Source organism: Cricetulus griseus, chromosome 5 (assembly GCF_003668045.3).
Source record: "Cricetulus griseus strain 17A/GY chromosome 5, alternate assembly CriGri-PICRH-1.0, whole genome shotgun sequence".
Taxonomy (NCBI): domain Eukaryota; kingdom Metazoa; phylum Chordata; class Mammalia; order Rodentia; family Cricetidae; genus Cricetulus; species Cricetulus griseus.
This window is the reverse complement of record NC_048598.1, coordinates 27,165,542-27,192,214: the sequence shown is the minus strand read 5'-3', so window position 1 is coordinate 27,192,214 and position 26,673 is coordinate 27,165,542. Positions and strand designations below refer to the sequence as shown.

The 26,673-nt window shown below is 40.6% G+C and overlaps 1 protein-coding gene and 1 long non-coding RNA gene across 2 annotated transcripts; both read right to left on the bottom strand.

Moving 5' to 3' along the window:
• Positions 1 to 17: 17 nt before the first annotated feature.
• On the bottom strand, positions 18 to 8,308 carry LOC118238919. The gene is made up of 3 exons (XR_004770336.1): positions 1,235 to 8,308; positions 847 to 926; positions 18 to 240 (listed from the first exon to the last, which is right to left on the bottom strand). It is a non-coding gene; the product is annotated as an uncharacterized LOC118238919 (long non-coding RNA).
• Positions 8,309 to 10,341: 2,033 nt separating this feature from the next.
• Positions 10,342 to 26,131, bottom strand: Tiprl (TOR signaling pathway regulator). The gene is made up of 7 exons (XM_027417144.2): positions 25,897 to 26,131; positions 20,150 to 20,329; positions 19,419 to 19,518; positions 15,618 to 15,749; positions 14,650 to 14,745; positions 12,392 to 12,454; positions 10,342 to 11,332 (listed from the first exon to the last, which is right to left on the bottom strand). The coding sequence occupies exons 1-7, from the start codon at positions 25,998 to 26,000 to the stop codon at positions 11,192 to 11,194; spliced, it is 816 nt and encodes a 271-aa protein (XP_027272945.1). The 5' UTR covers positions 26,001 to 26,131; the 3' UTR covers positions 10,342 to 11,191.
• Positions 26,132 to 26,673: the final 542 nt, after the last annotated feature.

The following is a 26,673-nucleotide window of genomic DNA, read 5'->3' as shown; positions in this document are numbered from 1 at the left end:
CAGCATGCCCCGCGCCAGCCACGCCCTCCGCGCCCGCTCCTAGGGGTCACTCGGGGCGGGCCCGGAGGCTTAGTCAAGTCAGCGAGAGAGACGATGCCTAACCAGACTCGCTGCGCGCGTGCCCGGGACTCACGCTTTCGTTCCAGGGACGAGCACCACCACGTGCCAGGGCCTGGAAGAACGCAGGGGAAGACCTTTCGCTGACTTACGCACAGATACTGAAGTTAATCCGCAGAAGACCTTCAAAAAACAAAAACCAACAATCCAGGCTAACTGGAACAAATCAGTGTGCAACAGGCTGTCAGGCTGTAGCGGTGCAAATGTGTCAGTGAAAGCAGCAATTCTTACCTAATTCCTAGGGGAAATGGCTTGGGAGATATGACCCGGACAACGCCTAAGAACAGATGGCAAATTGGCTGAGGGAGATTCAGATAGTTTTGTGTTTGGTGACTGCTTTACTTCTAATCAGGCTGCAGCATTAGTGAAGCTACATAGCAGAAATCATATGAACTCATGGAATCTTCCAGACTGGACAAAAGTTTGCTTAGCTAGAACACTGGTCGCTGGGGAAATCTGGAAAACCTATATTAAGATTAAATTGGCTCTGAAAAACACTGAGACCAAGGTGTAACTCAGTGAGACTGCTTGCCAAACATGTGCAAGGCGTTGGGTTCAGTTCCCAGCACTGTCCCTGCTTTCCAAAAAGGGAAAGGGGGCCACAGAGAGAACTTCAGAAGCACCCACTGAGGGGAGAATCCACATACTAACCAAGAAGTTAGGCCTGTTAGAAATGGCACGGTTGACCTTTAAGATCAATTGCTACTGCTTTTGCTGGATGCCGCTTACCTCCCGAGTTCTCCAGTGAAGTTCTTACACATCAGACATCAGAACATGGTGTGAAGTCCATCCACTGGAGTCAGGAACACCTGGAACAGCAACTCTAGCTCTATCATTTGCCACCTCTGTAGCCTTGAAGAAAGAAGTAGCTTATTAGCCATTCTGATTCCTGGCTGTTTGTTTCTGTAATGTAAAGCAAGCACAATGACTTTGAGAAACAACTATGAGAAGTAAACATGACTAAATAGGCATGTCTAGAGTGGAGGGGACACCTAGCATGTAGTAGAGGCTGTCCTTATTCTACAATCTCAGAAGCCTTTCCAAACCACCCAACACTGGCATGGGCAGTGTTTCTTTCCTTTATGCTCCAGTAGCACTTTCAAGCACATCTACATACCTGGCTCACAATATTATCATATATGTTCAAGTCTGTGTCCTCAACACTGTGAGATCTTCACAAATAACATCTGGAAAGCAGGATGCTTGACAATTACTTATTGAATGAATGAATGAAAAGCCTCATTTTGTCTTCTGCAGCCCTAAAACTCAAGAGCCAGTGAGTAGAGCAGCACTTCAGATGACCATGACAAGTCAGCAGGCAAGGCTTCTTTGTGTTGGCTGAGTGAAAAGCATGGGCCAACCTCCTCTCCCATCTACTTGTTGTATTTACTGAAATAAAGAGTTTGGTTAGAAAAACCATCTTTTTAATCACTCCATGGTCTAAGATCACCAGTACCCTTAGAGCAAGACAGGACAGGGCTCTGCTCTTGAGCGATGCTTTTGTAGACTTGCAAATCGCAAACACATACACACAAACAGACATATGAATGCATCTCTTACTTGAGATCTCACACTCAAGCCCCTAACATGATACAACCTTCTACAAATAACTGGCCCCAACAAGTGATTCTTCACATCTCCTGTCTTAGATCCTTGAGACAGAAGGCAACTCCATTCCAGTGTATGGGACTGCTTAGGTAAAAGTCAAGCTACCCTGCTCTCAGAAAACCTTGAATGCAGCCGATTCTTGCATAGCAGTATTGCACTTCCTAGTAAGGCTGGGATTTGTTCCCTTGTCTTCTCATCACACTGACATTTAACGTTCCAGAAGTGCTCTCAGATTAGTGCAGTGTTCACAACAGTTCACACAAAGGCTAAGGGATATTTGCTTTTGTGACATTGTTCTTAACTGTGTTTAGACATAACTCACAAGACTCATGAACTGGTTCTAAAGCATTGAACATTAACAAAAAAAAAAACAACTAACAAAATTACTGTTTCAAAAAGTCAAAAACTTTCAGCTCTGTGTAGCAATTTAATTTATTAGCATGTGTTAAATATGCTCTATTTCTTACCTTTATCTTCCATAGAGAGTTTGGAATATGCTAGGAAATTTTCTTAAAATATAAAAAAATTATTTTGAAATTCATCACTATGGTAATATATTCTAAAATTGTATTGATACTGATCGAATTCAACCATCTCTGATATTTTGCCAATTTTCGATCATATAAAAGCCATCACTTTATGAGTATTGCTGCTGTTAGAGGATGAAACATAATTTAATGATTATATATCTAGCTACCCATTTAATGTTTAAATACTCAAAGATGGCATATGGGCTCTTAGGCCCTGAAAATCTTATGGCTATGACTCACTCTAAGTGACCCAAGCAAAGGACACCAAGTTATCTCAGAGGAAATACAAATCTGCTGAAGATATTAAAAAGACATGAACTTTCTGTTTCAGGACAAGAAAAACAAGCTTCCAGTTAGTGTACACGTGCACAGTCTTTGTATTTGGGCACTGATGAAGGACCTGCAGCAGATGACAACCCTGTGGCCCAGTCAGCCACCCAACAAGGTTCTAGATGCAGAATTCCAGCCTGAAGCAGAAAGAAGTGCCTGGCAAGCCACAAGATTGGTGCACACAGTTCTTAAGTTTCGGAAAACCTTCAGGCTGCATCTTCTTTCCCTGGAAGGCCCCTCGACCCTCAGGCAGCCTCTCTGTCCCCAACTGGCTTGTCTCACACAGTTATTTATTTGTGAATTTCTGAAGCACTACTATATACTACACACTACATAGTTGGCACAAATGCAGAGCTAAGCACATGTGATCCCTGGGTGGAATTTCTGAGACCAAGCTGGCCCCTGACAAAAAGAGGAAGCATTGAAAGTTGATTGCAGGGCCTGCTTTAAAGGAGACAAAGCTGAATGGCAACGTTTACACCAGAGCCCACTGTACCACTTGTACCATGGTTCATCTAATATTCTGGGAGAATCTCACGTATAAAAGTCTTAAAACTAACCTTCTACCCCACTGTTCACAGGATTGCCGATTCAGGCTTTCTATAAGTCTATTATTCACTTGAGAAAACATTAGAGAGCTATGACGTGCTGTTAAGGGAATATGCAGTTCCCGCTCTCAAAGAAGATAAAGTTACAAATGGCAGTCTGTACTGAGATTTTTGACCATTTCAGGGAAATGAGGAAACAACAAAAACAGTATCAACATGAACAATGTAGCTACTTCGACAGTGTCTAATACACACAGTACATAACAATTTGTATAATTGCATGTATTGGTATAGTCACTTCTCGGGAAGAGTCTTTTCCATCACTGACAATTTTCTAACATGGTGCTAAAGAAAATAGGTACTTACCAAGACCAAATATTGGTATTCTCCCTTAATTCTGTGCTCTTGGTGCCTTAGTGGGGACTTTGATGTGAATTACATATACAATAGTCACAAAAGTCAAGGTATCAGTTGTTCTAGTTGAAAACCATGTATATAAAATAGAAACATCCAAGAACCACTGTTCATATGAAGCCACAGACACAAGCAGTCCCCCTGTGCCTGTGTTCCTTCTTTTTCTCAGAGTTGGACTGTCAGTGCTCTTTCTCTCTTTAAACACTCCCTATTGGAAAGTGCATTCTCTTTAGGGTTTCAACAATTTTAAAAATTCTTTTAAAGCATAACATAGTGCCTGGAGTCAGAGAACATGAGTTCAAATGTAGATTCCTTCATTTATCAGTCATGTGGCCACAGATTACTTGAACTTTCTAAGATTTGGTGTCTTCATTGGTGACAAGAGAATCAGGGTTTTTGGTTGGCTGCTGTTGTTATTTCTTTGTCTTTGTCTTTGTTTTGGGAGACAGCATTTCTCTGTGTAACGACCCTGGTTGTCCTGGAACTCACTCTGTAGACCAGGCTGACATTGAACTCCGAGATCTGCCTGTCTCTACCTCCAAGTGAACCACCACTGCCAGGCTAGCCATAGCGTTTTATGAGGTGAAAAGGAGGTAGATGGTGTCAAGTGCTTGGCATATCATTTCAATAAATGTTGTTAAGACAACTGGATGTCCATATACAAAAGAATGCATCTGGACTCCTTCCTCATACCACAAACAAAACTTAAGCCAAATTGGATCAAAGACCTAATGGTCATACAGTAGTTACGAACTTGTACAAGAACTTTGGTTTGGGCAACAATGAAGTTTTAGATAAGATACTTAAAGCACAAGCAACAATAGTATACAACGAGCCCAGGATGGCAGCGCATTTTAATCCCAGCACTCAGGAGGCAGAAGCAGACGGGTATCTGTGAGAGAATACAATGAACTTCATAAAAATTAAAAGCCTCTGTGTGTGCTCAGAGGACATACACACACACACACATACAGTGAAGCCAACTCACAAGGCTTGTGTCTAGAATGTGGAAGAACTCTTCTACCTCACTAACAAAAGACAACCAATTTCTAAAATAAAAAGAATCTTCTAAAAAAGATTCTGAATAGACACATTTTCTGAGAAGATACACAAATGTGCAGTAAACACATGAAAAGACAGCAGCACCATTCGTCATTACAGCAATGTAAACCAAAACACAATGAGGGAGCTCCTTGGCCCCTTAGATTAGCTCTGGTAGAGAGACAGAACTCAGGCTGATGAAGGTGTGGCAGACTTGAGGCCCTCGAACATTGCTTGTAAGGATATCAAATGGGAAAGCCACTTGGGAAACAAAAATGGCTGCTTCCCAAAAGTTAAAAAATAGTAATATATATGACCTTACAATTCTCCTCTCCGGTTTCTGCCAAGAACAACAAAATTATAAAACAATTTTTAAAGTGTACAAATGTTCATAGAAGCCTTATTAATAACAGACAGAAAGTATAGTGGCCAGTAAAATGGTGAATAAATAAAAGATAACATATCCATGTGATAGAATCTTATTCTACAATAGGGAGAGAATACACATCCGTGCAACATGGGTGAACCCTGAAAACGTAGTAAGAGAAAGCCAGTAAGCAAAGGGGGATGACTTTTCTGAGAAACTCCTGTTGTGCCTTGCATTTTATAAACCAGACTTTGGCCCTGCCTGTGGCCAAGTTAGCAATGTGCTTTGAGGTCACTTAGAACCACGTACTCATTTTGTTTACATACTGTGTACACAGCCTGATCCAAATCAACTGCCCTTTAAGAAAAACTATGGAATCAATCTTCTCAGTTTATACTCACAACCTAATGAACTCTTGCAAGCTTAGCTGATAGCATAGTTTTGATCTCATATCGTGTTTCCTCTCTTCCCTTCATAGCCCATGCATGCCCCTGACTCAGAACAGCATATATATGGGGAAGATGAAGTAACTAGACGGCAAAGAGTTGAAATCAACACCACCTCCCCTTTAAAATGTTGAAAACAACATGTGAGCATGGGTTGAGAACATCTATGTGTGCCTTTGTGTGCTGTTCTGAGTCAAAGGGTCAGAAAAACAATGTCTTCTACCGTGAGACTCCCAAAGACTGCTAAAAGTTCCACATTCATTGTCTATGCCACACTTGCTGTTCGACAAATAGGATGACCTCTTCAGAACCCTTCAGAACAAACGCATCAGGCTCTCTTGGGCAAATGACACCGTGGGTTAGTTTCTTTTGTTGTAGATGGCACTGCTGTAACAAAAGATTACATGTTTATGACCATTTATGTGAATGTCCAAAATAGGCAAATCCATGAAAACAGAGTGGGTCAGTGGCTGCCAACTAGAGCTGGGATGGAGGGAGTGGTAATGACTGATGGTAATGAGGACTAAAATGTTAAATGGTGGTAATGGTTTTCTGCATAACTACTATGAATCACTGAATCGTCTACTTTTTTGTAACGATCATTGCTACTATAATAGAGCCACTCTTACTTTGGAGTTGTGTGTGTTCATGCACGGTTGCGTGTTGTGTGAATATTTTATCTTTGCTCTTTTAGCTTTTGTCAGGACACACCACCCAGCTTCCAAATAAATGACACATGAAGGCTGATTCTTAATTATGAGTGCCTGGCCTTAGTATGCCTTGTTTCTAGCCAGATTTTCTTATCTTAAATTAACCCGTCTACCTTTCCCTCTGGGTTAGGGTTAGGTTTTATCTTTCTTCTGTATTTCTTACTCTCCTTCTCACTCCATGACTGGCTGTCTTCCTCTCCTTGGTCTCTTTCTCCTTCTATTTATATGCTCTGCCTGCCAGCCCCACCTATCCTTGTTCCTGCCTCACGATTAGCCATTCAGCTCTTTATTAGGACCATCAGGTGTTTTAGACAGGCAAAGAAGCACAGCTTCACAGAGTTAAACAAATGCAGCATTAACAAAAGTCACACACCTTAAAGTAATATTCTACCACACATGCACAGGTGTATACCGTGCGTGTTCATGCATGTGAACAGTCAGAAAGAACACCCTAAAGCCTGTGTTAAACTAGTTTGAAATTGGACAGAAAAAACAGTGGAGCAGAGGAGCCTCGTAAGGTGGGCAGCTTGGAAGCTTGTTAGGATGGGCACAGTCATAGGAAAGATTAGCAAAGATTTCTGTGTTTTATGAATCATAGATGGAAGCTACGTTAGGCATGTTAGAAAAGAAATCTACCAGGGTCAAATTGTCTTCTGGCCACGATGGGAGTCATGAGCTCACTGCAGCTGTGGCTGTCTGCACAAGATCAAGCCAGGCAACATTCTCGTCATGAAATTGTGAGAGACTCACAAGCTGCCACCCCTAGAGAAGCCACTATTGACAATTGATGGCTGCCAGTAGAGTCAGTTTTAAGGGTGTGGCCCTGGCAGGCCAACCATACTCCATTCGATTTGCTCACACTCTGGGTATATAAGAAGCACTAATTGGACCAGGTGGGTTAAAAAAAAAAAAAAAAAAAAGACATTAAATTGTGGAGGAGTGAATCCAAGAGGACATTATCATTGATCATTCAAAACACATTGTAAACAGCTATAATATTCTCAAACGACAACAAATGAAAAAGGAACACGTTTGCTACTCATAATACATCTTAGAACTAAAAGAAAAGATGACTAGAAAGCTCCAACTTGCCTTGTTCTATTAGTAACGGTGATTTGCTCCATTGAGTAACCACCTTCTCAAATCACCAAATGACTACGAAGTGTTCCCACGGACAGGATTGTTCCCAAGCCCCAGCTAACAGGCCAGTTTTGTTTTTGCAGCTCTGGGAATTGAACCTATGCCCTTATGTATATTCACTCAACCACAGAGCAGCATCCCCAGCCCTTGATTTACTTCAGAAAGGATCTCACCCAAGTAGTTCAAACTACCCTTGAAGAACCCTGCATCCCATGTTGGTCGTAAGGTAGTGATCCTGTCTCAGCCTCCTAGAAGCTGAAATTACAGGCCACACTTTACAGCAAGTCTTCTAGTTTTAAAGTAATACTTATCCCCCTCAACTTTACGGGATCCCCAAATGCCTAGTCCATTCAGGTATCTGCATTCACACTTGTTATTCCTTTAGCAATAGACTGGCTCATGGTGGAGACAGGAAAGTTTTCTGTTGACCTTGGCTAGCCTGTCTTAGGCAGACTTTGTACCTGATTTTAGGGGTGTGACTTTCTCAACATTCTCACCTCAATCTGCAATAACCAGGAAACTCTACCTTAAATCAAAGGTCTCATGTGAGGAAGAGTCCCATGTCCCCCACCCCCAGTAGCAGCAGTCCTCTGTTGTCACACATGTGGAACCCTGGGGTCCACACTGCATTTCAGTCCCTTTATCCAGGTCAGCCAAGCTGGGCTTCTTTCTTTGGTAGAATCAATCTTTGCCTCTCCTGAATCTGCACTCCTCTTCTAGAGGGAGGTAGGTTTTGTCAGATGCAGCTTTTCCCCCACAGCACCCTACAGCATCTGAATCCTTCAAAAGGAGGACCTGGATCCGAGTAGGCAGGGTTTATACCTGTCCCCAGCTACTTCCCAAGTGCCTGAACCCTTGCCAGGACTTACAGGTGTTCTGCCCTGCTCCTTCCCAGGTGTAGGCCTTTGGGTCTAAGAGTTACATCTTTAACTGAAGAAGTTAGTAAGTCCCCTTAACTGAGAGGCTACCTTAAATTCCCTCTGCTGATAAGAAGATTGATGACTAACTTATATGCCATTCTATAGATTTCATCCAGCAGCTGGCAGAAGTACAAGCAGACACCCACAGCTAAACACTGAACTGGAATCCAGCTGCAGAGGAGGACTGATGAGCAAAGGGGTCCAGACGAGGCAGGTGAAACCCATAGAAACAGCTGACCTGAACAAGGGAGAGCCCTTGGAACCCAGACTGATAGCTGGGAAACCAGCATGGGACTGATCCAGACCCCCTGAATGTGGGTATCAGTGAGGAGACCTCGGAAATCTACGGGGCCTCTTGTAGTGGATCAGTACTTATCCCTAACAAAGGAATGGACTTTGGGAGCCCATCCCACATGGATAATCTCTCAGCCTGGACACAACGGGGAGGGCCTAGGCCCAGCTCCAAATGATGTGACAGACCTTAAAGATCCCCCCCCATGGAAGGCCTCCCTCCCTGGGGAGCAGAAAGGAGATGGGATAGAGGGTTGGTTGGGGACAGGGGAGGAAGGGGAGGGAGAGGGAACTGGGACTGACAGGTAAAACAAGATTATTTCTAATTCAAATTTTAAAAATGGAGGAAAAAAACTCAGAAAAAAAAAGAATGTGTAAAATGACCTACATAGTGAACTACATAGTGAACTACATAGTCAACTTCAGGAATCCGTGAAGTGAGTAAAATGTTCCCCAGGGAAGAGCACACCAATTGGTTATCCAGCGCCCAACAGTCAGCCCTAAACACACATGTGCAAGCTGAACTTATTTAGAACACGGACACTGACACATACACACATGCACTCAAACGCATGTACCGAGCACACATATACAACAATTAATGGGGGGGAAAAAGGCCATAAATTTGAAAAAAGAGCAAAGAGGGGTATGTGGAGAGCTTGAGGGGAGGAAAGGTAAGGGGGAATGATGTAATTATAATCTTAAAAAAATAAAAGAAAGTGTGTGCCAGGCAGGTGGCACACACTTATTCCCAGCACTAAGGAGGTTGAGGCAGTCAGATCTCTTGAGTTCAAAGCCAGCCTGGTCTACAGAATGAGTTCCAGGACAGCCAGGGCTACACAGATAAACATTGTCTTGAAAAAAGAAAAGCCCAATTAGATAAGTAAATAAACAGAATTTGTAACATGATGTCTGCTAATGTTTCTTTTATGCTTGTGGCAATGGTGGCTGCCTTTCTCCTGTGTTCTGAAGAGGAAGAGGTCTCTGTTTCCTTTTTCTCCTTGGAGCTTATCATTCTCTGTATTCAATTTGTCTTGTTACTTCAACTTCAGTTCAACAAAAGTGGAAATTTTATAGCTTGCCCAGCTTTTTGTTCCTTGTTAAATTGAAAATGGCAATCTCAAGGCCCACTACAGTTCCTTCTGAAGAAAGGGTTACTAAAGTTGACACTCCCATTATCCTCAAGTTATTATTTCCATCATTGCATTTCCTAAAATCTATAGTTATTTTTGTATTCTCTGGTAGAACTTAGCCCCAGGAAAAAAGTTGTCTCAGTCATCATAGGAGATTTGGTTCATATTCACACAAATACCAAAATATAAAATAAGTCACCAAATCCTCTCATACACTTTAAATCACCTCTAGATTATTGGTAATACCTAATACAGTTGTTAGCACCTCAAAAATGGTTGTTAAGATGTTACTCGGGGAATAATGGCAAGAAAAGTCTGTGCATGGTCAGTATAGATGGAATATTGTTTCAAATCTTTTGATGAGCAGTTAATTGAATCCACATACATAGCATCCATAGGTATAAGGAAAAACTGTGTTGTATCTCATGTAACCCCTGTACCGTATCAGACAGCACAGCATTCAGAATTGAATGGGATGTTATACATGGCATGTACGCATGTTTTCTGACTATTTAAAATGCCCACAGAATGTAAGGAACAGAAAGAGAAGAGGGGCAAGCGCTCAGAGGTAAACTAGGGGGTCATGCTCACAACTCCCTACCAATTTTCCTTTTGTAATCTGCATAGGAAAATGTATCTACAATATTGAACAGGCTCAAAACATAAGGAATGAATGAAAAAGATAGATCCTAAGTGAGCCACTCTTGAATGAAGCTCTAAGGAAAGCTGAAATAAATAGCAAAATATGGATCTGTAATTCCTTATTATTTATTCTCCTCTTACAAAAGACAATGGACAAATAAATATAAAATGGTACATGTCATATTTAGAAATGGCCAACACATTCCCTTGGCATTCCTCACCGGAACACACTAATAAGATCCTCAGAAGCACACTCATCCTTCCCCCCACCCACTTCTTTTTGTTTTTTTTTTAAAAAAAGGTAAATTCTTTTAATTCTCCACAATTTTTAACAATGAATTATCAAAATAAGTAATCTAACACTACTCAGAGACAAAGACATTTAAATGAAAAGTTTTAAAAATACATGTGTGTACAAACACACACAATCATGTTGCCCAGAAACTGGAACTAATGAATAATACAAGATTAATTTCCTAGGTGACAGGTCACAACTCTTCAGAAGTGCGAATAAACACCAGAAAGCCAGCCCCAAGCCCAGCCAGTACAGTACATCAACATGCAGTCAGAATCCTATGGACGTCACAAGGCATCGGGACTCAGTGATGGAATTTACAATTTAGCCTCTTCACAGTAGAAGACGATGCTTCATGATGGATGCAGATCATGTCCCCCCTCCTGAGACACATACACATCACTGCTGCTGAGGTCACAATTTGGGATCATTTAGGAATCCAAATTTTGCTCCAGAGCATACAACTCCAGTAGGAACTTGAAGACAGACAATATAAATGGGAGTTAAGTGGAACCTGCCTGTAACACTCTTTTATTTTCCTTTAAGGCCACAGAAAATCTGAGCATAAGCAAGGAAATTAATTCTCATAATAAAAATATCCCTACAAACAGCCAAGATGTCCAGGCAGGCTCTACACGGAGAGTAGGCTGTACCACATTCTATTCCGAGGGTGTGCTTTGTGAGTCCGCAGGGCTAGAATCAACTCTTTCTGGAAATACTAGCTTCTCACAAACTGCCTCCTTGATTGGTAAATATTGAGAGATTTCATTAGGTTCCGTGAAGAGGGAAGGTGGAACGTGCTAGGGAAAACACAAAATCTTATTAGTATAAACTTAAGTTATAGCCTGGACAATTTCTGAGATCTTCTAGTTCAAACATTCACAAAGGATGCCAATTTCCAAATAGGGGATACTACATACATAAGGAACAGCATTAAGTGCTTCCCCCAAATAACAGGTGTTTGCCATACTCAATCATTCAACTCTTTGCTGAATGGCCTTCCAGTAACTCAGGACCATGTAATTTACAGTGCTACTATAAATGCTGGAAGAATTTCACACATTTTAACCAAATCCCCTCCCTGGTTCCCTGGAGTAATTTGAAAGACAAATCTTAAGCTAGAGCCCAGTTCATATTCTATGACAGAATCTGAGTAACTATTCTAACTCAAGTGTACTCTATATTCAGACAGAAATAAATACTACAGGTAAAAAAAGAAAAAAAAATACTAAGTTTTTAGAGAGGTACTACCTTCTAAGCCACTCATTACAAAATTCAAGTACTAAGGAAGGGCTTCAAAAACTCCAGGTGAGTAAAATATACAGGAAAATTATATCAGGGTACAGAATGACCAGTTTTTGGAAGAAAAAGAAATGCGTAAAAATATATACATACAAATACACAGACTGAGCAGGTTGTATTTATGTATTTAGGAAACACACACATACAACAACTACTGAAAAAGAGACCATGAATTTGAAAGAGAGTAAGGGGGTAGGGGAAGGTACAGAAAGGGGAAATTTATGGAACTATATCATATAATCTCAAAAAATGAAAATACTACTTTTTAAAAATTCTAGAGTGACCAGGTGCTAAGTCAGAGGGACATCCAGCTGAAGCTATGCGACTCAGACCATGGCACCTCTGGATCTCAGTTTCTTCAGAGCAGTGGGAATTAGATGAGTGACACCCAACAACTCTCCACATGCCCTGGTGCTTGAGACAAGCTCAGAAGAGAGCACTCACCAGACTCACCCACTCTACAGAGCCCTGAGCAGGAGCACATTTACAGATGTAAATTTAGATGAATGGAATTAGTGGGATAACAGGTTTAAAATCATTAAAATTCAAGTAATTACCATTAAATTAGCAATTTTGCTCTCTCGTGATGTATATTCTCGCAACATGTAGGTCTTGTCAGCCTATGTTTAAAAATAAAAAAAAAATTAGAATATATTTTATATTGATTTTATAAACTCCTTCCTATAAAACAGACTGTCTACATTTTAGGACAGGTTGTAAGGGAAGCATGAAGTCTGATGAAAATATTTGGCTCTTCATTTAATTGTCAACAAGAATTCTGAAATACTATTTCCTATCTCTATAAACACAGTAACTCCAGAAGAACTCCAAATACACACAGGTAACCAGACTATTATCATGTTAACATTCACTCAAACTCACATGCACATACAGGTACACAAAGGCTATACTTTGATGGGATATATCTATACACAATAAAAATACAGAGATATTTAAAGGTTCAAGTATTAAATGAAATCTTTTTTTCTTGAGCTATCTTATATTTTCAGTGGCTCCTTTCATTCAAAAAAAAAAAAAAAGAACTTTTTTTATTTTTTTAAATCTTTCCTATTCCCACATATCTTGCTAAATTCCTCACTTTACCAGAGGCAGGTGGATCTCTGTGAGTTTGAGGCCAGCCTGGTCTACAGTGAGTTCCAAGGCAGCCAGGTCTTAAAAATAAAAAAATAAAAATAAAAAAAAAAATAAAGTAAATAAAAATAGAAATCCACCCTTTTGTACTCAAGTTTTTCCCATTGAAGACTTTTATGGTTGGGTTACAGAACTGCATTTTGCTGGGCATGGTGGTGAATATCTTTAATCCCAGCACTAGAAAGGCAGAGGCGGGCAGATACCTCTGAGTTTTAAGGCAGCTTGATCTAAGTAAGAAATAATAAGTTCTATAATAAGTTCTAGGACAGCCAGAGATATAAAGTGAGACCCTGTCTCAAAAAGAAAAGAAAAAAAAAAAGGAACTAAGAATGAATTTAAAATTTATTATAATTTGTTTTCAGGATACTTTTCCATATAGAAACATACAAAATCATACTCCTCTAAGGTTTCAGTTTTATATCAACAAGAAACAAGAAATAATTAATGCTTGCCATAAAAAATCAATAATATAAAAGTATAAATAAAAATATCAATCATAGCTACTTCTGATAACACAGGCTTTCCCATTTCAAAGCCTCTACACGAAATCTTGACTAGGTTCACACTGAACTATAAAAATTCACTGAGATGGGCACCTTTCCAAAGAAGCTCAATTTAATTCTGTACTGTCAATGGTAACGGGCATATATTTTTCTGCTACTAATGTATGGATATAAAGCTTCATCAAATTTATTAAGTTCCTTCATATTATATAAATAACACTGCTGTGAATGTCTTAGTATATACAACTCTGATCAACTACATGATAAATATAAGTTATTGCTTAACAGAACCTTTTAGGATACATTTATAAAATAACTAAGTTTAACATAGTATTTTTGAGATTTAGATTTCACTATGAGAAAAATGTATTACTTTGGCTTTGCTTCTACAAAGGGAAAACAGTCATCAGATGTGCCTTTGATCCCAGCAGAGGCAGGCAGTTCTAAGAGACCAGCCTGATAGACATACTGAGTTCTAGAACAGCCAGGGCTACATAACAGAGGGAGAGGGAGAGGGGAAGGGGAGGAGAATGGGGAGGGATGAGGGAGAAGAAAAGAGGCCAATAACAGTCATTGTGTTGTTTCAAGAAGAAAACAAAATGTCTAATTCTTCACCACATGTGATCCCAATTCTGAACTTAAACATTCAAAAAAGACAAGCTGTCCTATAAGATGCTGGAAAATTCTTACAACTCACTGTAAACTCAGCCCCCTAACCCTTAACACTGTTTATACCTGTTACTTTAGACAGAAGACAGAACTTTCTACCTTTAGAATAACCACCAAATAATCATTCAATAGACACAAACTTAAAGAGGCAGCTTAAGTGGGATTTCTAACACCAGGACATTCTATAGTAATACTAGCAATAAAGGTTACAGGCTAAGGGACAATCTTCCTTAAACACAGGTTAAATATATACAAAATGTCTGGTCAAAGTGTCACTCATACACAGAAAGTATTTTTTATAAAACATTTTTGATTACCAGAACTTTGAAGAAAAACAAAAAGACAGTTTGATAATAACGTGTAACCAGTAAACTTAAAACACTCAATTTATGGGTTAATGGATGATCATTTAACAAGAATCATAACTTAATCTCAAAACCTAAGTGATAATGAAAACACATAAACAGACTCAGTGTCAGGATTCTCATTACCTCATGGTAAAGCCTTGTGTCATTCATTCTGATAAGCACACCATCGATTCTCAAGAAAAACCGCAATAGCAGAAAAAAGCTGGAAGGCATTACTCTCTAGGGCATAAAGACAGCACATTAAAATGTTAATGAAATTAAAATATTTTATTTCTTTACAAAAAGGAAAAAAGAGAAGCACTGAAAGAAAGCTAAATCCACAGTAAAAATGCCCCCTGGTTTATGGCCCATCACATTGAAAGCAACTATCTAAGAAGCTCTTAACAAGATCTGACCTATTTGATACCATAGCTCAACAATGCAGGGACACAGAGTACCAGGCATTTCCAGTGGCACAGCTGACCAGGCACTGCAGTTCACTGCCCAGCATCAAGAGTATCATACCACACATTGATAACATGGAAAAGATAAAATTCAAACTACAAAATATAGTTAATAAAGGCTTACTTATCACTTTCACACCAGCATGAAGCCAAAATAATGATAAGCTGAAGCAATCCAAATCAGGGACCAACTAGATGGAGGGTCTCTGCCCTAGCTCCAACTAGCCTCACAGCCTTTAGCAGGTTACTTAACATGGTTTGTTTTCCAAACTCACAACCATCTTTAACTCCAGTTCCAGGGGAGGCAGTGCCCTTTCTGACCTCCAAGGGTACCAGGCAAGCCGTGGTGCATGAGCAAAACATTCATACATATAAGATAAATCTAAAAATAAATCCAACAGGCTACCTGCAGATCCTAGAAATATCATTTTTAATTCAAAACATGAGAATTAATAATAAGCAAATAACCTACAAAGTAGCCAGGTAGGTATATTAAAAAAAAAAAAAAGAATATCCTTATTTTTCATGAATTTCATAATGGCTACTCACTAGGGTGTGCTCTAGACACAAGAGAAATGTCACATAGCATCCTGTCAGCCAACGCTAAGAATGGAAGAATGGTGTCAATTTAGCAATCACAGTACTCACAATTTTCACACTCAGGCTGGAAACTCCATGATCATGTAATTCATCTTCAAACAGGAGAACTTCTTCAAAAAATTTAATCTGTTCTCTGGCTTTCAATTTCTCTGTATCTATATGATCTGTTGTAGGTACAACCTGAAATACACAATTTTAAGTGGGAAAGTTTTAATATAAAGAGCTAGAGTTGAAAGACAGTTTTTATCATTTTCTCTGCTTAACAGCAGCATGCAGTTCTAAATTTGGATGTAATTAGTAGGCATTGAAAGATTACACTTTGCCCCCACTCTGAAACTCTGAAAAACACTATAGATAACTGATATTCTCTCAGAGTCCAAATGTACCATCTTTCAGAATATAATTAAGTATTCTGTTGTGAAGATGAGAAAATTATCAACTGAAAATTAGCATGATAAACTACAGCTACCACAGGAATTAAGTGCAGTTTCCTGCTAGTAAAGTGTACTTGTATATGCTCAGTTGGAACTGGAGAAATATTTCTTTCTGTTAAAATGGCACCTACCTTAGGTGCTGGGAAATATAGTGCCTGAAGCAAAAGCATGACAACCTGTGTTCAAACCCCAGAAAACCACATAAAAAGCTAGGTGTGGAGGTTCCTGAACACAAGGTCAGCAATGGGGAGACTGGTTACACAACAATGCTAACATAGTTAACCCTTCTCAACTATATATACTTACAAATTGTTTTTTGTTTGTTTTCTTAAAGCATTAATGTTGTTAGGTAGACCACACACGATGACACTATGTTAATAGTCAATTACCCCAATTTTTTAAAACATATTTTAATTGATTCTTTAGGAACTTCACATATACCAAATGTGCAAAACAGTAAGTTACGGGCAGTGTGTTATCCAAAATCATAGTTTAAATTTGTGAACCCAATACTTCATCTACAAAATGAGGATACTGGACCTACCTACAAGGTTATTTTGAGCACTAAAGACCAAAATTATAATAATTTATCTGAAAACCTTTAACTTAAAAAGTCTGTTTTTTTTTTTCCCCCAAAGATGTATTTACCTTATATGTATGAGTGTTTGGCATGCATGTATGCATGAACACCATGTGCATTCCTGGTGCCCACTGGTGTCAGAAGAGGATATCAGATCTTTTGAACTAGAGTTACAGATGGTTGTGAGCCACCATATGGGTGCTGGGAACTGAACCTGGTCCTCTGCAGAGTAGTAAGTGCTCTTCACTGTTGAGCCATCTCCACAGCCTCAGTCACTCCATTAAAACACCAAAAAACCACATTCATCAACTTCAGACATAAAGCCTAGTCATGCCTAGTATTCCAACAGTCACCTACTATTTGAGACCATCTATTGAGGTCTTCACTATGTAACAGACACTGCATTAAATATTTTACATGTGGGATCTGCCTCACAATTGGTATTGTCCATTTATCAAAATAAGGCTTTGCAAAAGATCAAACTGTGAGGAGATGACTCAATGGGCAAAGCCTGACTTTGAATCCCCAAAATCTACATAAAGCCAGATATAATAGTTCATGTCTGTAATACTGGTGCTCCTAGGGTGAAGACAGGAGAATCCCCAGAAGCTTGCGGGAAATAGAGCCTAGTACACACATCAGCAAAAAACAGAAACCATGTTCAAGTAAGATGGAAGACAAGAACCCACACCCAAGGATGTCCTAACCTACACACACTGTGGCATATGTAAACTCCCAACACACACACACACACACACACACACACACACACACTCACCCACACACACACACACACACACGAGAGAGAGAGAGAGAGAGAGAGAGAGAGAGAGAGAGAGAGAGAGCAAATTGCTTTGTCAAGCTGATTTGAAGCAAAGCCCATATTCTGACAAAGCCTAAGTACACCACTATCACTACCAGAATGGGAGATCACACTGACATTTATCAGCAACACTTTAGAAGAAATTATATTATAGGTGAAAATATTGGAAGAATACCAAGCGCATAGTTTTATCTTCTCCTATCAGTCTCCATCTCTATTGCCTTGGTTCTTGCTCCAAATGCTATACTTACAGCTAATGCAGCTTTTCCTAAGTGAATCCATTAAACAACCATCATCACTATTGCATGAGGTATCATAAAACTTCAATTTCTTCATTCCTGGCAACAAAATATCAAATGACCTCAGCTCTCTGCAAACTTCAATCAGAAGTGATGACAGACTACAGTCTGTAAAGTTGTCAAGAGAATAAGAAAATCACCATACTCTCACTGGACTATGCAATGGCACACAGAAGAAGTTTAAGATATGTCTGATGAAATGAATAAATGAGCAAATGTCTATTTTCTCAAAAGTTTTGTTTGTGTACTGGAAGCACACATAGAAAAGTTTGGAGGAGAAACTAAGAATTAGTTTCAGCCGGTGTGGTGGCACACACCTTTTAATCTTAGCACTTGAGATGAAAACCCAGTCAGATCTCTATCAATTTGAGGCCAGCCTGGTCTACAGAGAGTTCCAGGATGGCCAGGGCTAAGTAGATGAACTCACCTTGAAAAACAAAGAAAAAGAAAAAAGAACCCCACCACCACCACCAAAGATTTAATTTCTATCTCCTGAAACTAAACTAAAAAAAAATTTACATAGGCAAGGAGACAAGGATTTCACACATACCCTCACATGTCCAGCTAACCATCAACTTATGATATAGCCTCCAATAACATTTAGTGTGTGTGTTATGAGCATGTGTGGCAGTCAGAGGACAACTTGTAGGAGCTGGTTCTCTCTTGCCACCATATGAGTCCCAGGGATCAGGCACAGTCATCAAGCTTGGCAGCAAGTGACTATCCACTGAGCCATCTCACCAGCCCTAAAGGGTAAGGAAGATAGTTTACACTAGAACAACTTTGTCCTTACGCCTGACAGACATACAACCTAAGCCTCACTTGTTTCACTTCAGTCTCACTATCAGAGCTTAAAATGTAGTTAATAGAGACCTTCCAATTCCATGTTCTGTGTCCTGACTACACAGATGCAGATCAATCAACACTAACACAACATGCTAAAATGTAATTAGAACCCGCTTGTGAACTATTCATATAAAAATTCTTCCACGGGCAAGCATTTCCATTTTCTCAATTTACTAGTAACAAGGTGTCTGGATTAAATAAGTCACCTAAAGGGCCAGGTGTGGTAGTGCACAACTTTGATCCCAGTACCGGGGTGGCAGAGGCAGGCAATCGATCTCTTGAGTTCAAGGCAAAACTGGACTACATGGAAAGGCTCCAGGTCATCCAGAAGGAAAGGAAAAAGTAACTTAACTAAAATACCAGATTCATACTCAGTGCAAGCAGGATATAAATTTTCTGTTCAACAGTTCTGTTGTTCATGTGTAAAACTCTAAGCTACTAGCTAGCCATTTCTATCTATATCACCTAATAATGCATTACCAAGGACAGATGCTTGCCTATGACACTGCTAACACCAAGGCAAAGTAAGGTTTTAAAGAACATCGTTCCTAGGCAAGTACAGGTACATACCTATACTTCCAGATACTCAGGAGGCCAAGGCAGGAGTACCTGAGCCTAAAAGTTCAATGCCAGACTCCTGAGACTCCATCTCAAGCAAACAAAAGGGGAACTGGCTATATCTTTCTTTTATTTTCCACTAATAGATACATTAATAAAACTAAATCCCTTCATATTAGGTTCTAAAGCCTGCCACAATCAAACTAAGCAGGATAAAAGCAGTGGGAAAAAATAATAACATAACTAAAAGATCTAGTGCTGAGATTATAAAAAACTAATGATTCATAAAAGCAAAAAGTTCAAATTTACCTTTAACTTAAGAGATTCTCCAAGTAACGTTCCTTTATAATCTGTTGTATAGGTCCAATCATATGGTTTAAGAACTTCTTTGGAGTGTTCACCCTCCGTCCTCAAATACCAAAACAAAAAAGGATGAGTTTAGAGTATATATTAGCAGTATTCATATGCACACCAAATTACACATCAGATATGTAATATAAAATACCCTACTAATACACACACAACATAAAACATCTTATTAAAGGCATACACTGCCATTCACTAGCAGAAAACCTTTCTTACTGTTTTCTGAACATTTAACTGTTATTTAACTTGTCAGTGCTGATATAGTCTTTCTAGGTCATCTTACACTGCCTAAGACATGACTTAAAGCTTACACTTCTTCCTATCCTCCAAAACATCTAATACACAATAAGCACAAAGTAAGTAACTGCTGACTTAATGAGAAAAAAAAAAACTAAACATTTTTCTTAGTTTTAATATTCCACAAATATTCAATGAAAACAACAAGAAAAATGTTTTTCTTCAAAAACAGGAACATTAAAATACAATGGACCTGCTGGACTAAGGGACACTGACAGTCTGGATAAAGGACACCTACACAGCTCAGCTCAACTTAACAAACATTCAAGCAGTGGCGCATTAACCTTTGTTTTATGGTCAACATAATATAGCTTTAAAGTTTAATTCTAACACACATCTTCCTTTTTATGTTTAACCTGTAACCGCCAGATCCTCACCTACTTTCCTGCCACTCTTCAGCACAAGCTACCTTAAGCATCCCTTGGTAGTTGTTTACACATCTTAGTGCATCAGTAGCATTGAACTCAATTCCAAAGCCAGAGCCATGCTGGATCCTTAGAACGTTGTCTCCAAACATCATTTCAGGGAGGGATGGCATATGCAATTCATCAGCTAACCTACACATAAGCAGAGATCAGGGGAGATTATTTATCTTCGCCAATATCACTTCTGTTTCCTTTTCACCCCAACCTAATTCTGACTTTACAGAATGAGTTCAATAGTGCATGACTTAATAAACATGACATTTAAAGCACACCTATAAAACACTTTCATCACCTACTTGTTCATCATTAAATCTTTATGTCACTAAACTAGGTAAGAGATGGTATAAATGATACATGGAAACAAACAAACAAAACAAAGTGAGGTAATTGGAAAGGGACCACTATTTTAAGATAATCAAGATCAATTCCAATTTCACTACTTGCAAAATAGTAAAAATAGAAAAGCCCAAGGAGTTCTAGAGTACACTAGTACTCTTGTTAGTATAATACCAGCCCTCTATCCAACATGCTAGTCCACATGCGTGGCTCATGCCTCAATGACAACTTCACTAGAAGATAAGCAAAACAGCCAGCATCACAAATCAGTAACACATTGATATGTTTGCTAGTATGAATGGTATTGGTATTGTTTTGACACTTGAAAAGTTGTCAAGAAAAACTGAGATTTTTGTTGTTTTTTATTGTGTAAATTGGGACTTCTGATTTAAAAAAGAAAAAGTTGGCCTAACAGCACATGCCTGCTTTGTCATATAGCACCACCTGGTTGATGCTAAGTACAAGTTGCCAGCCTCTAAGTTGGGGAATGAGCTGTCCAGTTCACTGGTCCCTTTTAGTCCTTAAGAAACCTGGGTTTGACAACTATGAACTACAACAACCAACATGGAACATTTGATGCAAAATAAATGCAAGGATATAATAGTGGCACATATATCTTGGTGGTAACCAATAGCTCTCAACAAGAGGAAATCATACCTGGTACTAGAAAGTTTGCCAACTACCTTGGGACTAGTGAGTTATGGTTCTTAGAGAACCTACCAGCACTGCTACTTTACTAAGCCAGCATGATTCATATAACACACACACACACATACACACACACACCCCAACACTACCACCAACAACAAAAATTAAAGAAAAAGAGGTCATGAATTTGAGAGAGTAAGTGGAGGATAACAAGGGAGGGACTGACCAAAGGGAAGGGGGAAAATGATGTAATTATAGTTAGTTTCAATAAATACAAAATATATTAATTTTTGTTTTTTACTTATTTATTTACTTATTTATTTATTTTCAAGGCAGGGTTTCTCTGTGGTTTTAGAGACTGTCCTAGAACTAGCTCCTGTAGACCAGGCTGGTCTTGGTGGCGCACGCCTTCAATCCCAGCACTTGGGAGTTAGAGGTAGTAGGATCTCTTTTGAGTTCGAGGCCAGCCTGATCTACAGAGCAAGTTCCAGGACAAGCTCCAAAACAATACAGAGAAACCCTGTCTCAAAAATAAATGAATAAATAAATAAATAAATAAATAATGATTTTTTTAAAGCTGGGTTTACAGTCCCAGTTAAAAGATTTGTTTTTAGTTTTTGATGCCTGAGACTGAGCTCGGGGCCTTGAACAAGCTAGGGAGATATCACCTAGCTACAACCCTAGCTTCTGTAAAGTTAAGTAACTTAATTATTCGCTTCTGGAAAAGGAAGCTGTAAGTACATAGACTGCCACATTTTATGACCCAATCACCTTGGTTACAACCTGAACTTTCAATTCAGGGATGAAAGTTCAACATCTCAACCAAAGGCAATTATCCATGGGCTGGCTACAAACCCTGGAAACTTGGCCCAATATGCTTATTGGGGGTTAAATAATGACCAATTATTACTGTGATTCTCTCCATTCTGACATCCGAGGGTCAGCAGCACAGTTGAAAAGACACAGCATGAAACAAGTCATGAGGCAGAGAATGGACGAGTAAAGCTACTGAGTAACAAAGGATCAGAAAGGGAGCAGCAAGTCAGAGAGATCCACAGAACTGCCCGAGTGCTTTTACACAGACAGATGGGCAGGTTTTAGAGTAGACAAATGCGTATATTCCACCGTTTCAGAACGGATCGTATCATCCTATCTAAAATAATGTCTCTCACCCCGTTACCTTGCTTTCACTTACTACTATCTGGCATTATACAATCAATACACAATTTATGTGTATACAAAACAAATACATTAATATGAAAGACTGAGCACACATATAAGAAGCAAGAGTAAAGAAAGTATACACAGACCAGTTGTTTAAATTACAAAAGCTGGGGCTGGAGAGATAGCTCACAACCAAAAACATATAACAAAAGCTTGTTCATTCACCTATGCCACTAGGTCCTACACCTTCTGCTACCTGACAGGGTGCCCCAAGTCAATACCCAATTAGGTTTCCAGGAGCTAAGTCTTAGTCACTCTATGAATCATGAACTCACATCACTCTAACATAGAACTTTTTTGTTTGGATGGTTTTATGAAGAAATGGTTCACAAGAGGCTTTAAAGTGTATATTTAACTAAGCGTGTGATTGCTAATTAAAACACACCAGATTTGTCCAGTGTCTCCATGTGAGACAAAATTTTTCCTTTTGGGAATTCTGCAGATAAACTTATATTTATTTAAGTATGTAGATAAGGCTTCTGATAAGGCTGCTTTGAAACTATCCAATTTAAATTGTTGACTTTTTGTGTCCTTAAGCACAAGACATATTTCTTATTTTACCATATCCTGGCAGTGATCATCACACCTAACAATATATGAGATTGTGTCAGAATATAGGGCTCGACCTGTGAATTATCCCACCCCTCTTCATTTGGCTCATCTACTATAGGCTAGAAAAACAAACAAGAACACTTCTTTTGGTTTGGTTTTTCAAGACAGGGTTTCCAACAGCCCTGGCTGTCCTGGAACTCATTCTAGGCCAGCCCTCCAACTCACAGGGCTCCTCCTGCCGGTGCTGGGATTAAAGGTGTGTGCCACCACCGCCCAGTTTAGGTAAAACAAAATAATACCAAAGAGAATATATTCTTGTCAGGTGTGTGGCACATGCCTTTAATCTCAGTTCTGTGAGTTCAAGGCCAGCCTGGTCTACAAGTGAGACCCTGTCTCAAAAAAGAAACAAACCCTGTCTCAAAAAAAAAAATATATTCTTAAAAGAAAATAGAAGGTGGGAATAAAAAAGAGATTAGTAGAAATCAGAGGGGAATAAGAGTGTAGTATAGCCGGGCATTGGTGGCACACGCCTTTGATCCCAGCACTCGGGAGTCAGAGGCACGCAGATCTCTGTGAGTTCGAGGGCAGCCTGGTTTCCAGAGCAAGTGCCAGGATAGGCTCCAAAGCTACACAGTGAAACCCTGTCTCGAAAAAAACAAAAAAAAAAAAGTGTAGTATGAGAGGTGTGAATGTGATTGGAATATATCATGTACATGTAGGAAAATGTCATCAGGAAACAAAACCATTATGTAACAATATAGTCTTATATAAGGTCAAGAAAAGAACAATGCACATTTATACTCTTTCCAACAGTTTTGCATTTATTTCCAATTAGACATATTAAACAAGTCTTTGTGTACATATTAAAATCTGTATACATATTAAAATCAATTAAAAAAAGCCTATATGATCAAATAAATTAGGGTTTAGAGCGAAGAAATACTGCTCCTTATGAGAAACATCTATCTCATTTCTGAGTCGTCAAAGGCCCATTAACAGTTTAAAGAGAGAGAGAGAGAGGCAGAGAGAGAGACAGAGTTTAAATATCACCTAGGAGATGACTTAATGCACTGTGTTTTTATATGACATCGATATCAATAATAGCTATGAAGAAAAGATAATGAAGGACCTGTCACTTGTAAGGGAAAAAAACAACTCTTCTGGTAAAATTTTCAACTTCTAAGCAATTTCAAAATTGGTGATAAAAAGAAGCAACAGTAGCTAAGGAGGGTAGAAACCAACACTTACAAGGCTCTAGGAATCTACATTCCACCCTAGGGCCACAGTCACTACACTTGCTTACAAGGCTCTAGGACAATTAAACTCCACCCTGAGGCCACAGGAACCAAACTTTCTAATAATTTGACCAGATTTATACTTTCTGATGAAGGATAGCTATAGAAAATAACCAAGTACAATTACATACTAATTACTTCTAATAGTGAAAAAGGAATACTGAATGTTCAATTGAAAATAGTTTTGTAAGGGGGAAAAAAGCTATTTTTTTTTTGTTTGTTTTTTCCCCCTTGGGGGTAGGGGAGGCAGGGTTTCTCTGCATAGCCCTGGGTGTCCTACTCACTCTGCAGACCAGGCTGGCCTCAAATTCAGAGATTTGTTTGCCTCTGTCTTCCCAGTGCTGGGATTCTTTTGCATATATACATTTTAAATCTCTAAATAGGATCCTGCTATCATATCCTATCCATCAATTGGCCATCAAACGTAGGCGCCTAATCTTAGCTTCTCCAACTGTCTCTTTGCCACTTCCTGGCCTCCTTTCCAGCTCCCAGCCCTTCAATCCATCTTCTAAACACACCTCCAAGAAACCTTTCTGACCAACCATAACACCTGGTGGCTATCAGATAAAATCCAAACTCCTTAGTACAACAGAGAATTTACTCTCCAGTGACACCAGAGAGAATTCTCCAAACACACTCTGCCAGGCTGCCCCCACACACACACACACCAATTTTGTCAAGATACAGTTCAAGCATCCCCAAACATCTCAGAGCTGACTCCTGGCTTTACACACCCACCCAGACTTGATCAAGATTCTGCCCAGGCCAGGCAGGTGGTGGCGCACGCCTTTAAATCCCAGCGTTTGGGAGGCAGAGGCAGGCTGATCTCAGTGAGTTCGAAGCCACCCCGGGCCTACAGAGAGTTCCAGGAAAGCCAGAGCTACACACAGAAAAGCCCTGCCTCGAAGGAAACAAAAAAGATTCTGCTCTGATGCACTGACTCACACACACACAACACAAATAGCCCCGTCTACATACATCTTCATCCTAAAGAGCCACATAATTATAACGGTCTCTCAGGAAACTAGAAATTCCTCAGGACTTTATCTTTCATCTTCCATATCTCAAGTGCTTATCACAGCACCTCATTTGCTAAAAGTTAAAAAAAAAATTGAAAACTGAAATCGCTCCGAGTATACAACTTCATCCTAAACAGTCACGGAGTAACATAACGGTCTCACAAACTATGAAGTCCGGGGACTTAATGATTCGTGACGTTCCGAATCTCAGGCGCCCACCACCACACATCCCCACAGGCTAGAAGCTAAACATAAATGCCATTTCTGTCATTGCTCCCGAGGGAAACGGGTCATCCACGCCCAGAAAGGTGGCGCGCGGGCTTAGGTAAGGGTATCAGACAGGAGGGGCGAGGGCAAAGTCCACCAAAACGGCCGCGCTCAGTTCAAGCCTGCGAAGCGACAGTTTCAGCAAGCAGAGGTCGCGAGCCGGGGACAGGACCATTCACTAAAGTTGTCAATCAACGGTCGCCTCAGAGGGGCAGAGCCTGCGGCTCCGAGACCCGCGCGAAGCTGCACCGAGCCCGCTCGATCCCCGGCCGGGCCCGACCCCGTCCCCGACCCCGTCCCCGTCCCCGTCCCCGACCCCGACCCCGTCCCCGTCCCGGTCCCCGCCCCGCAGCCTCACTTCTCCACATCCGCAGACTTCATGATGTGGGTCTTGGCCGCCGTCAGCTTCCAAGGCCCGAAGGAGAAGTCCTGGTGGCTGCTCTGGAAGCCGTGGAGCATCATGGCAGAGGTGGACCGCAGGACCACTCGGAGCAAGTGCCGGCGGCAGCGGTCACAGAGCGGCCCTCTCCGAAACGCGGCTCCCGGGTTTGTCCGTTACCATCCCGGCCCCGCCCCCTGCCGCCGCGCCGAGGGCCCGCCCTTCCGCCGTCGCGTCTGTCCCTTACTGGTTTTGCTTCCGGGACCAGCCACGGGCTCTGCGTGACTCGCGTCTTACGTGAGGAAGCTGAGGGGCGGGGCCTAGGACGCCTGGGCGTTCTCGTGGGCGCGCACCCGGAAGTCTCCCGGTGACGTCACTCTGAACCCCGAGCTCCCTGCTTCTCTGCTTTCCCTGCTCCCTACAGACGCCTCCCGGCAGTGTGGTGCGTTTTTGAGTCGCGGTAATGAGGACATCCCCGACGCCCCTAGCGTTTAGAAGGCCCAAGCCAAACAGAATATATCAGTGGCCTTCGAGCCAGCGACTGATGGTGGCTCCGCCTGGCATCTCCGTGGAAGAGCACGCACTTGCCTTGCGAGCCGTCGAGGCCCTGTGTCCCGTTCTCAGCATCGCGAAGGGAGCGCCCAGTTATCCTTCTGACGGTTTAATAAGGCGTTTTCTGCCTGCACACCGGTGTAGTGGGAACAACGCTGGGAGCCTGGGCTCCGTCTGTGCCTGCAGTGCAACTCTGTGTATCTT

Excerpts from the sequence above, each read along its gene's own strand:
- Tiprl (XM_027417144.2), bottom strand. The coding sequence starts at position 26,000 with ATGATGCTCCACGGCTTCCAGAGCAGCCACCAGGACTTCTCCTTCGGG. Across the intron at positions 15,750-19,418 it reads GAGAATCTCTTAAGTTAAAG|GTTGTACCTACAACAGATCA; the intron begins GTAAATTTGAAC and ends TGTGTATTTCAG. Across the intron at positions 14,746-15,617 it reads CCAGCCTGAGTGTGAAAATT|AGAGTAATGCCTTCCAGCTT; the intron begins GTGAGTACTGTG and ends TTTATGCCCTAG.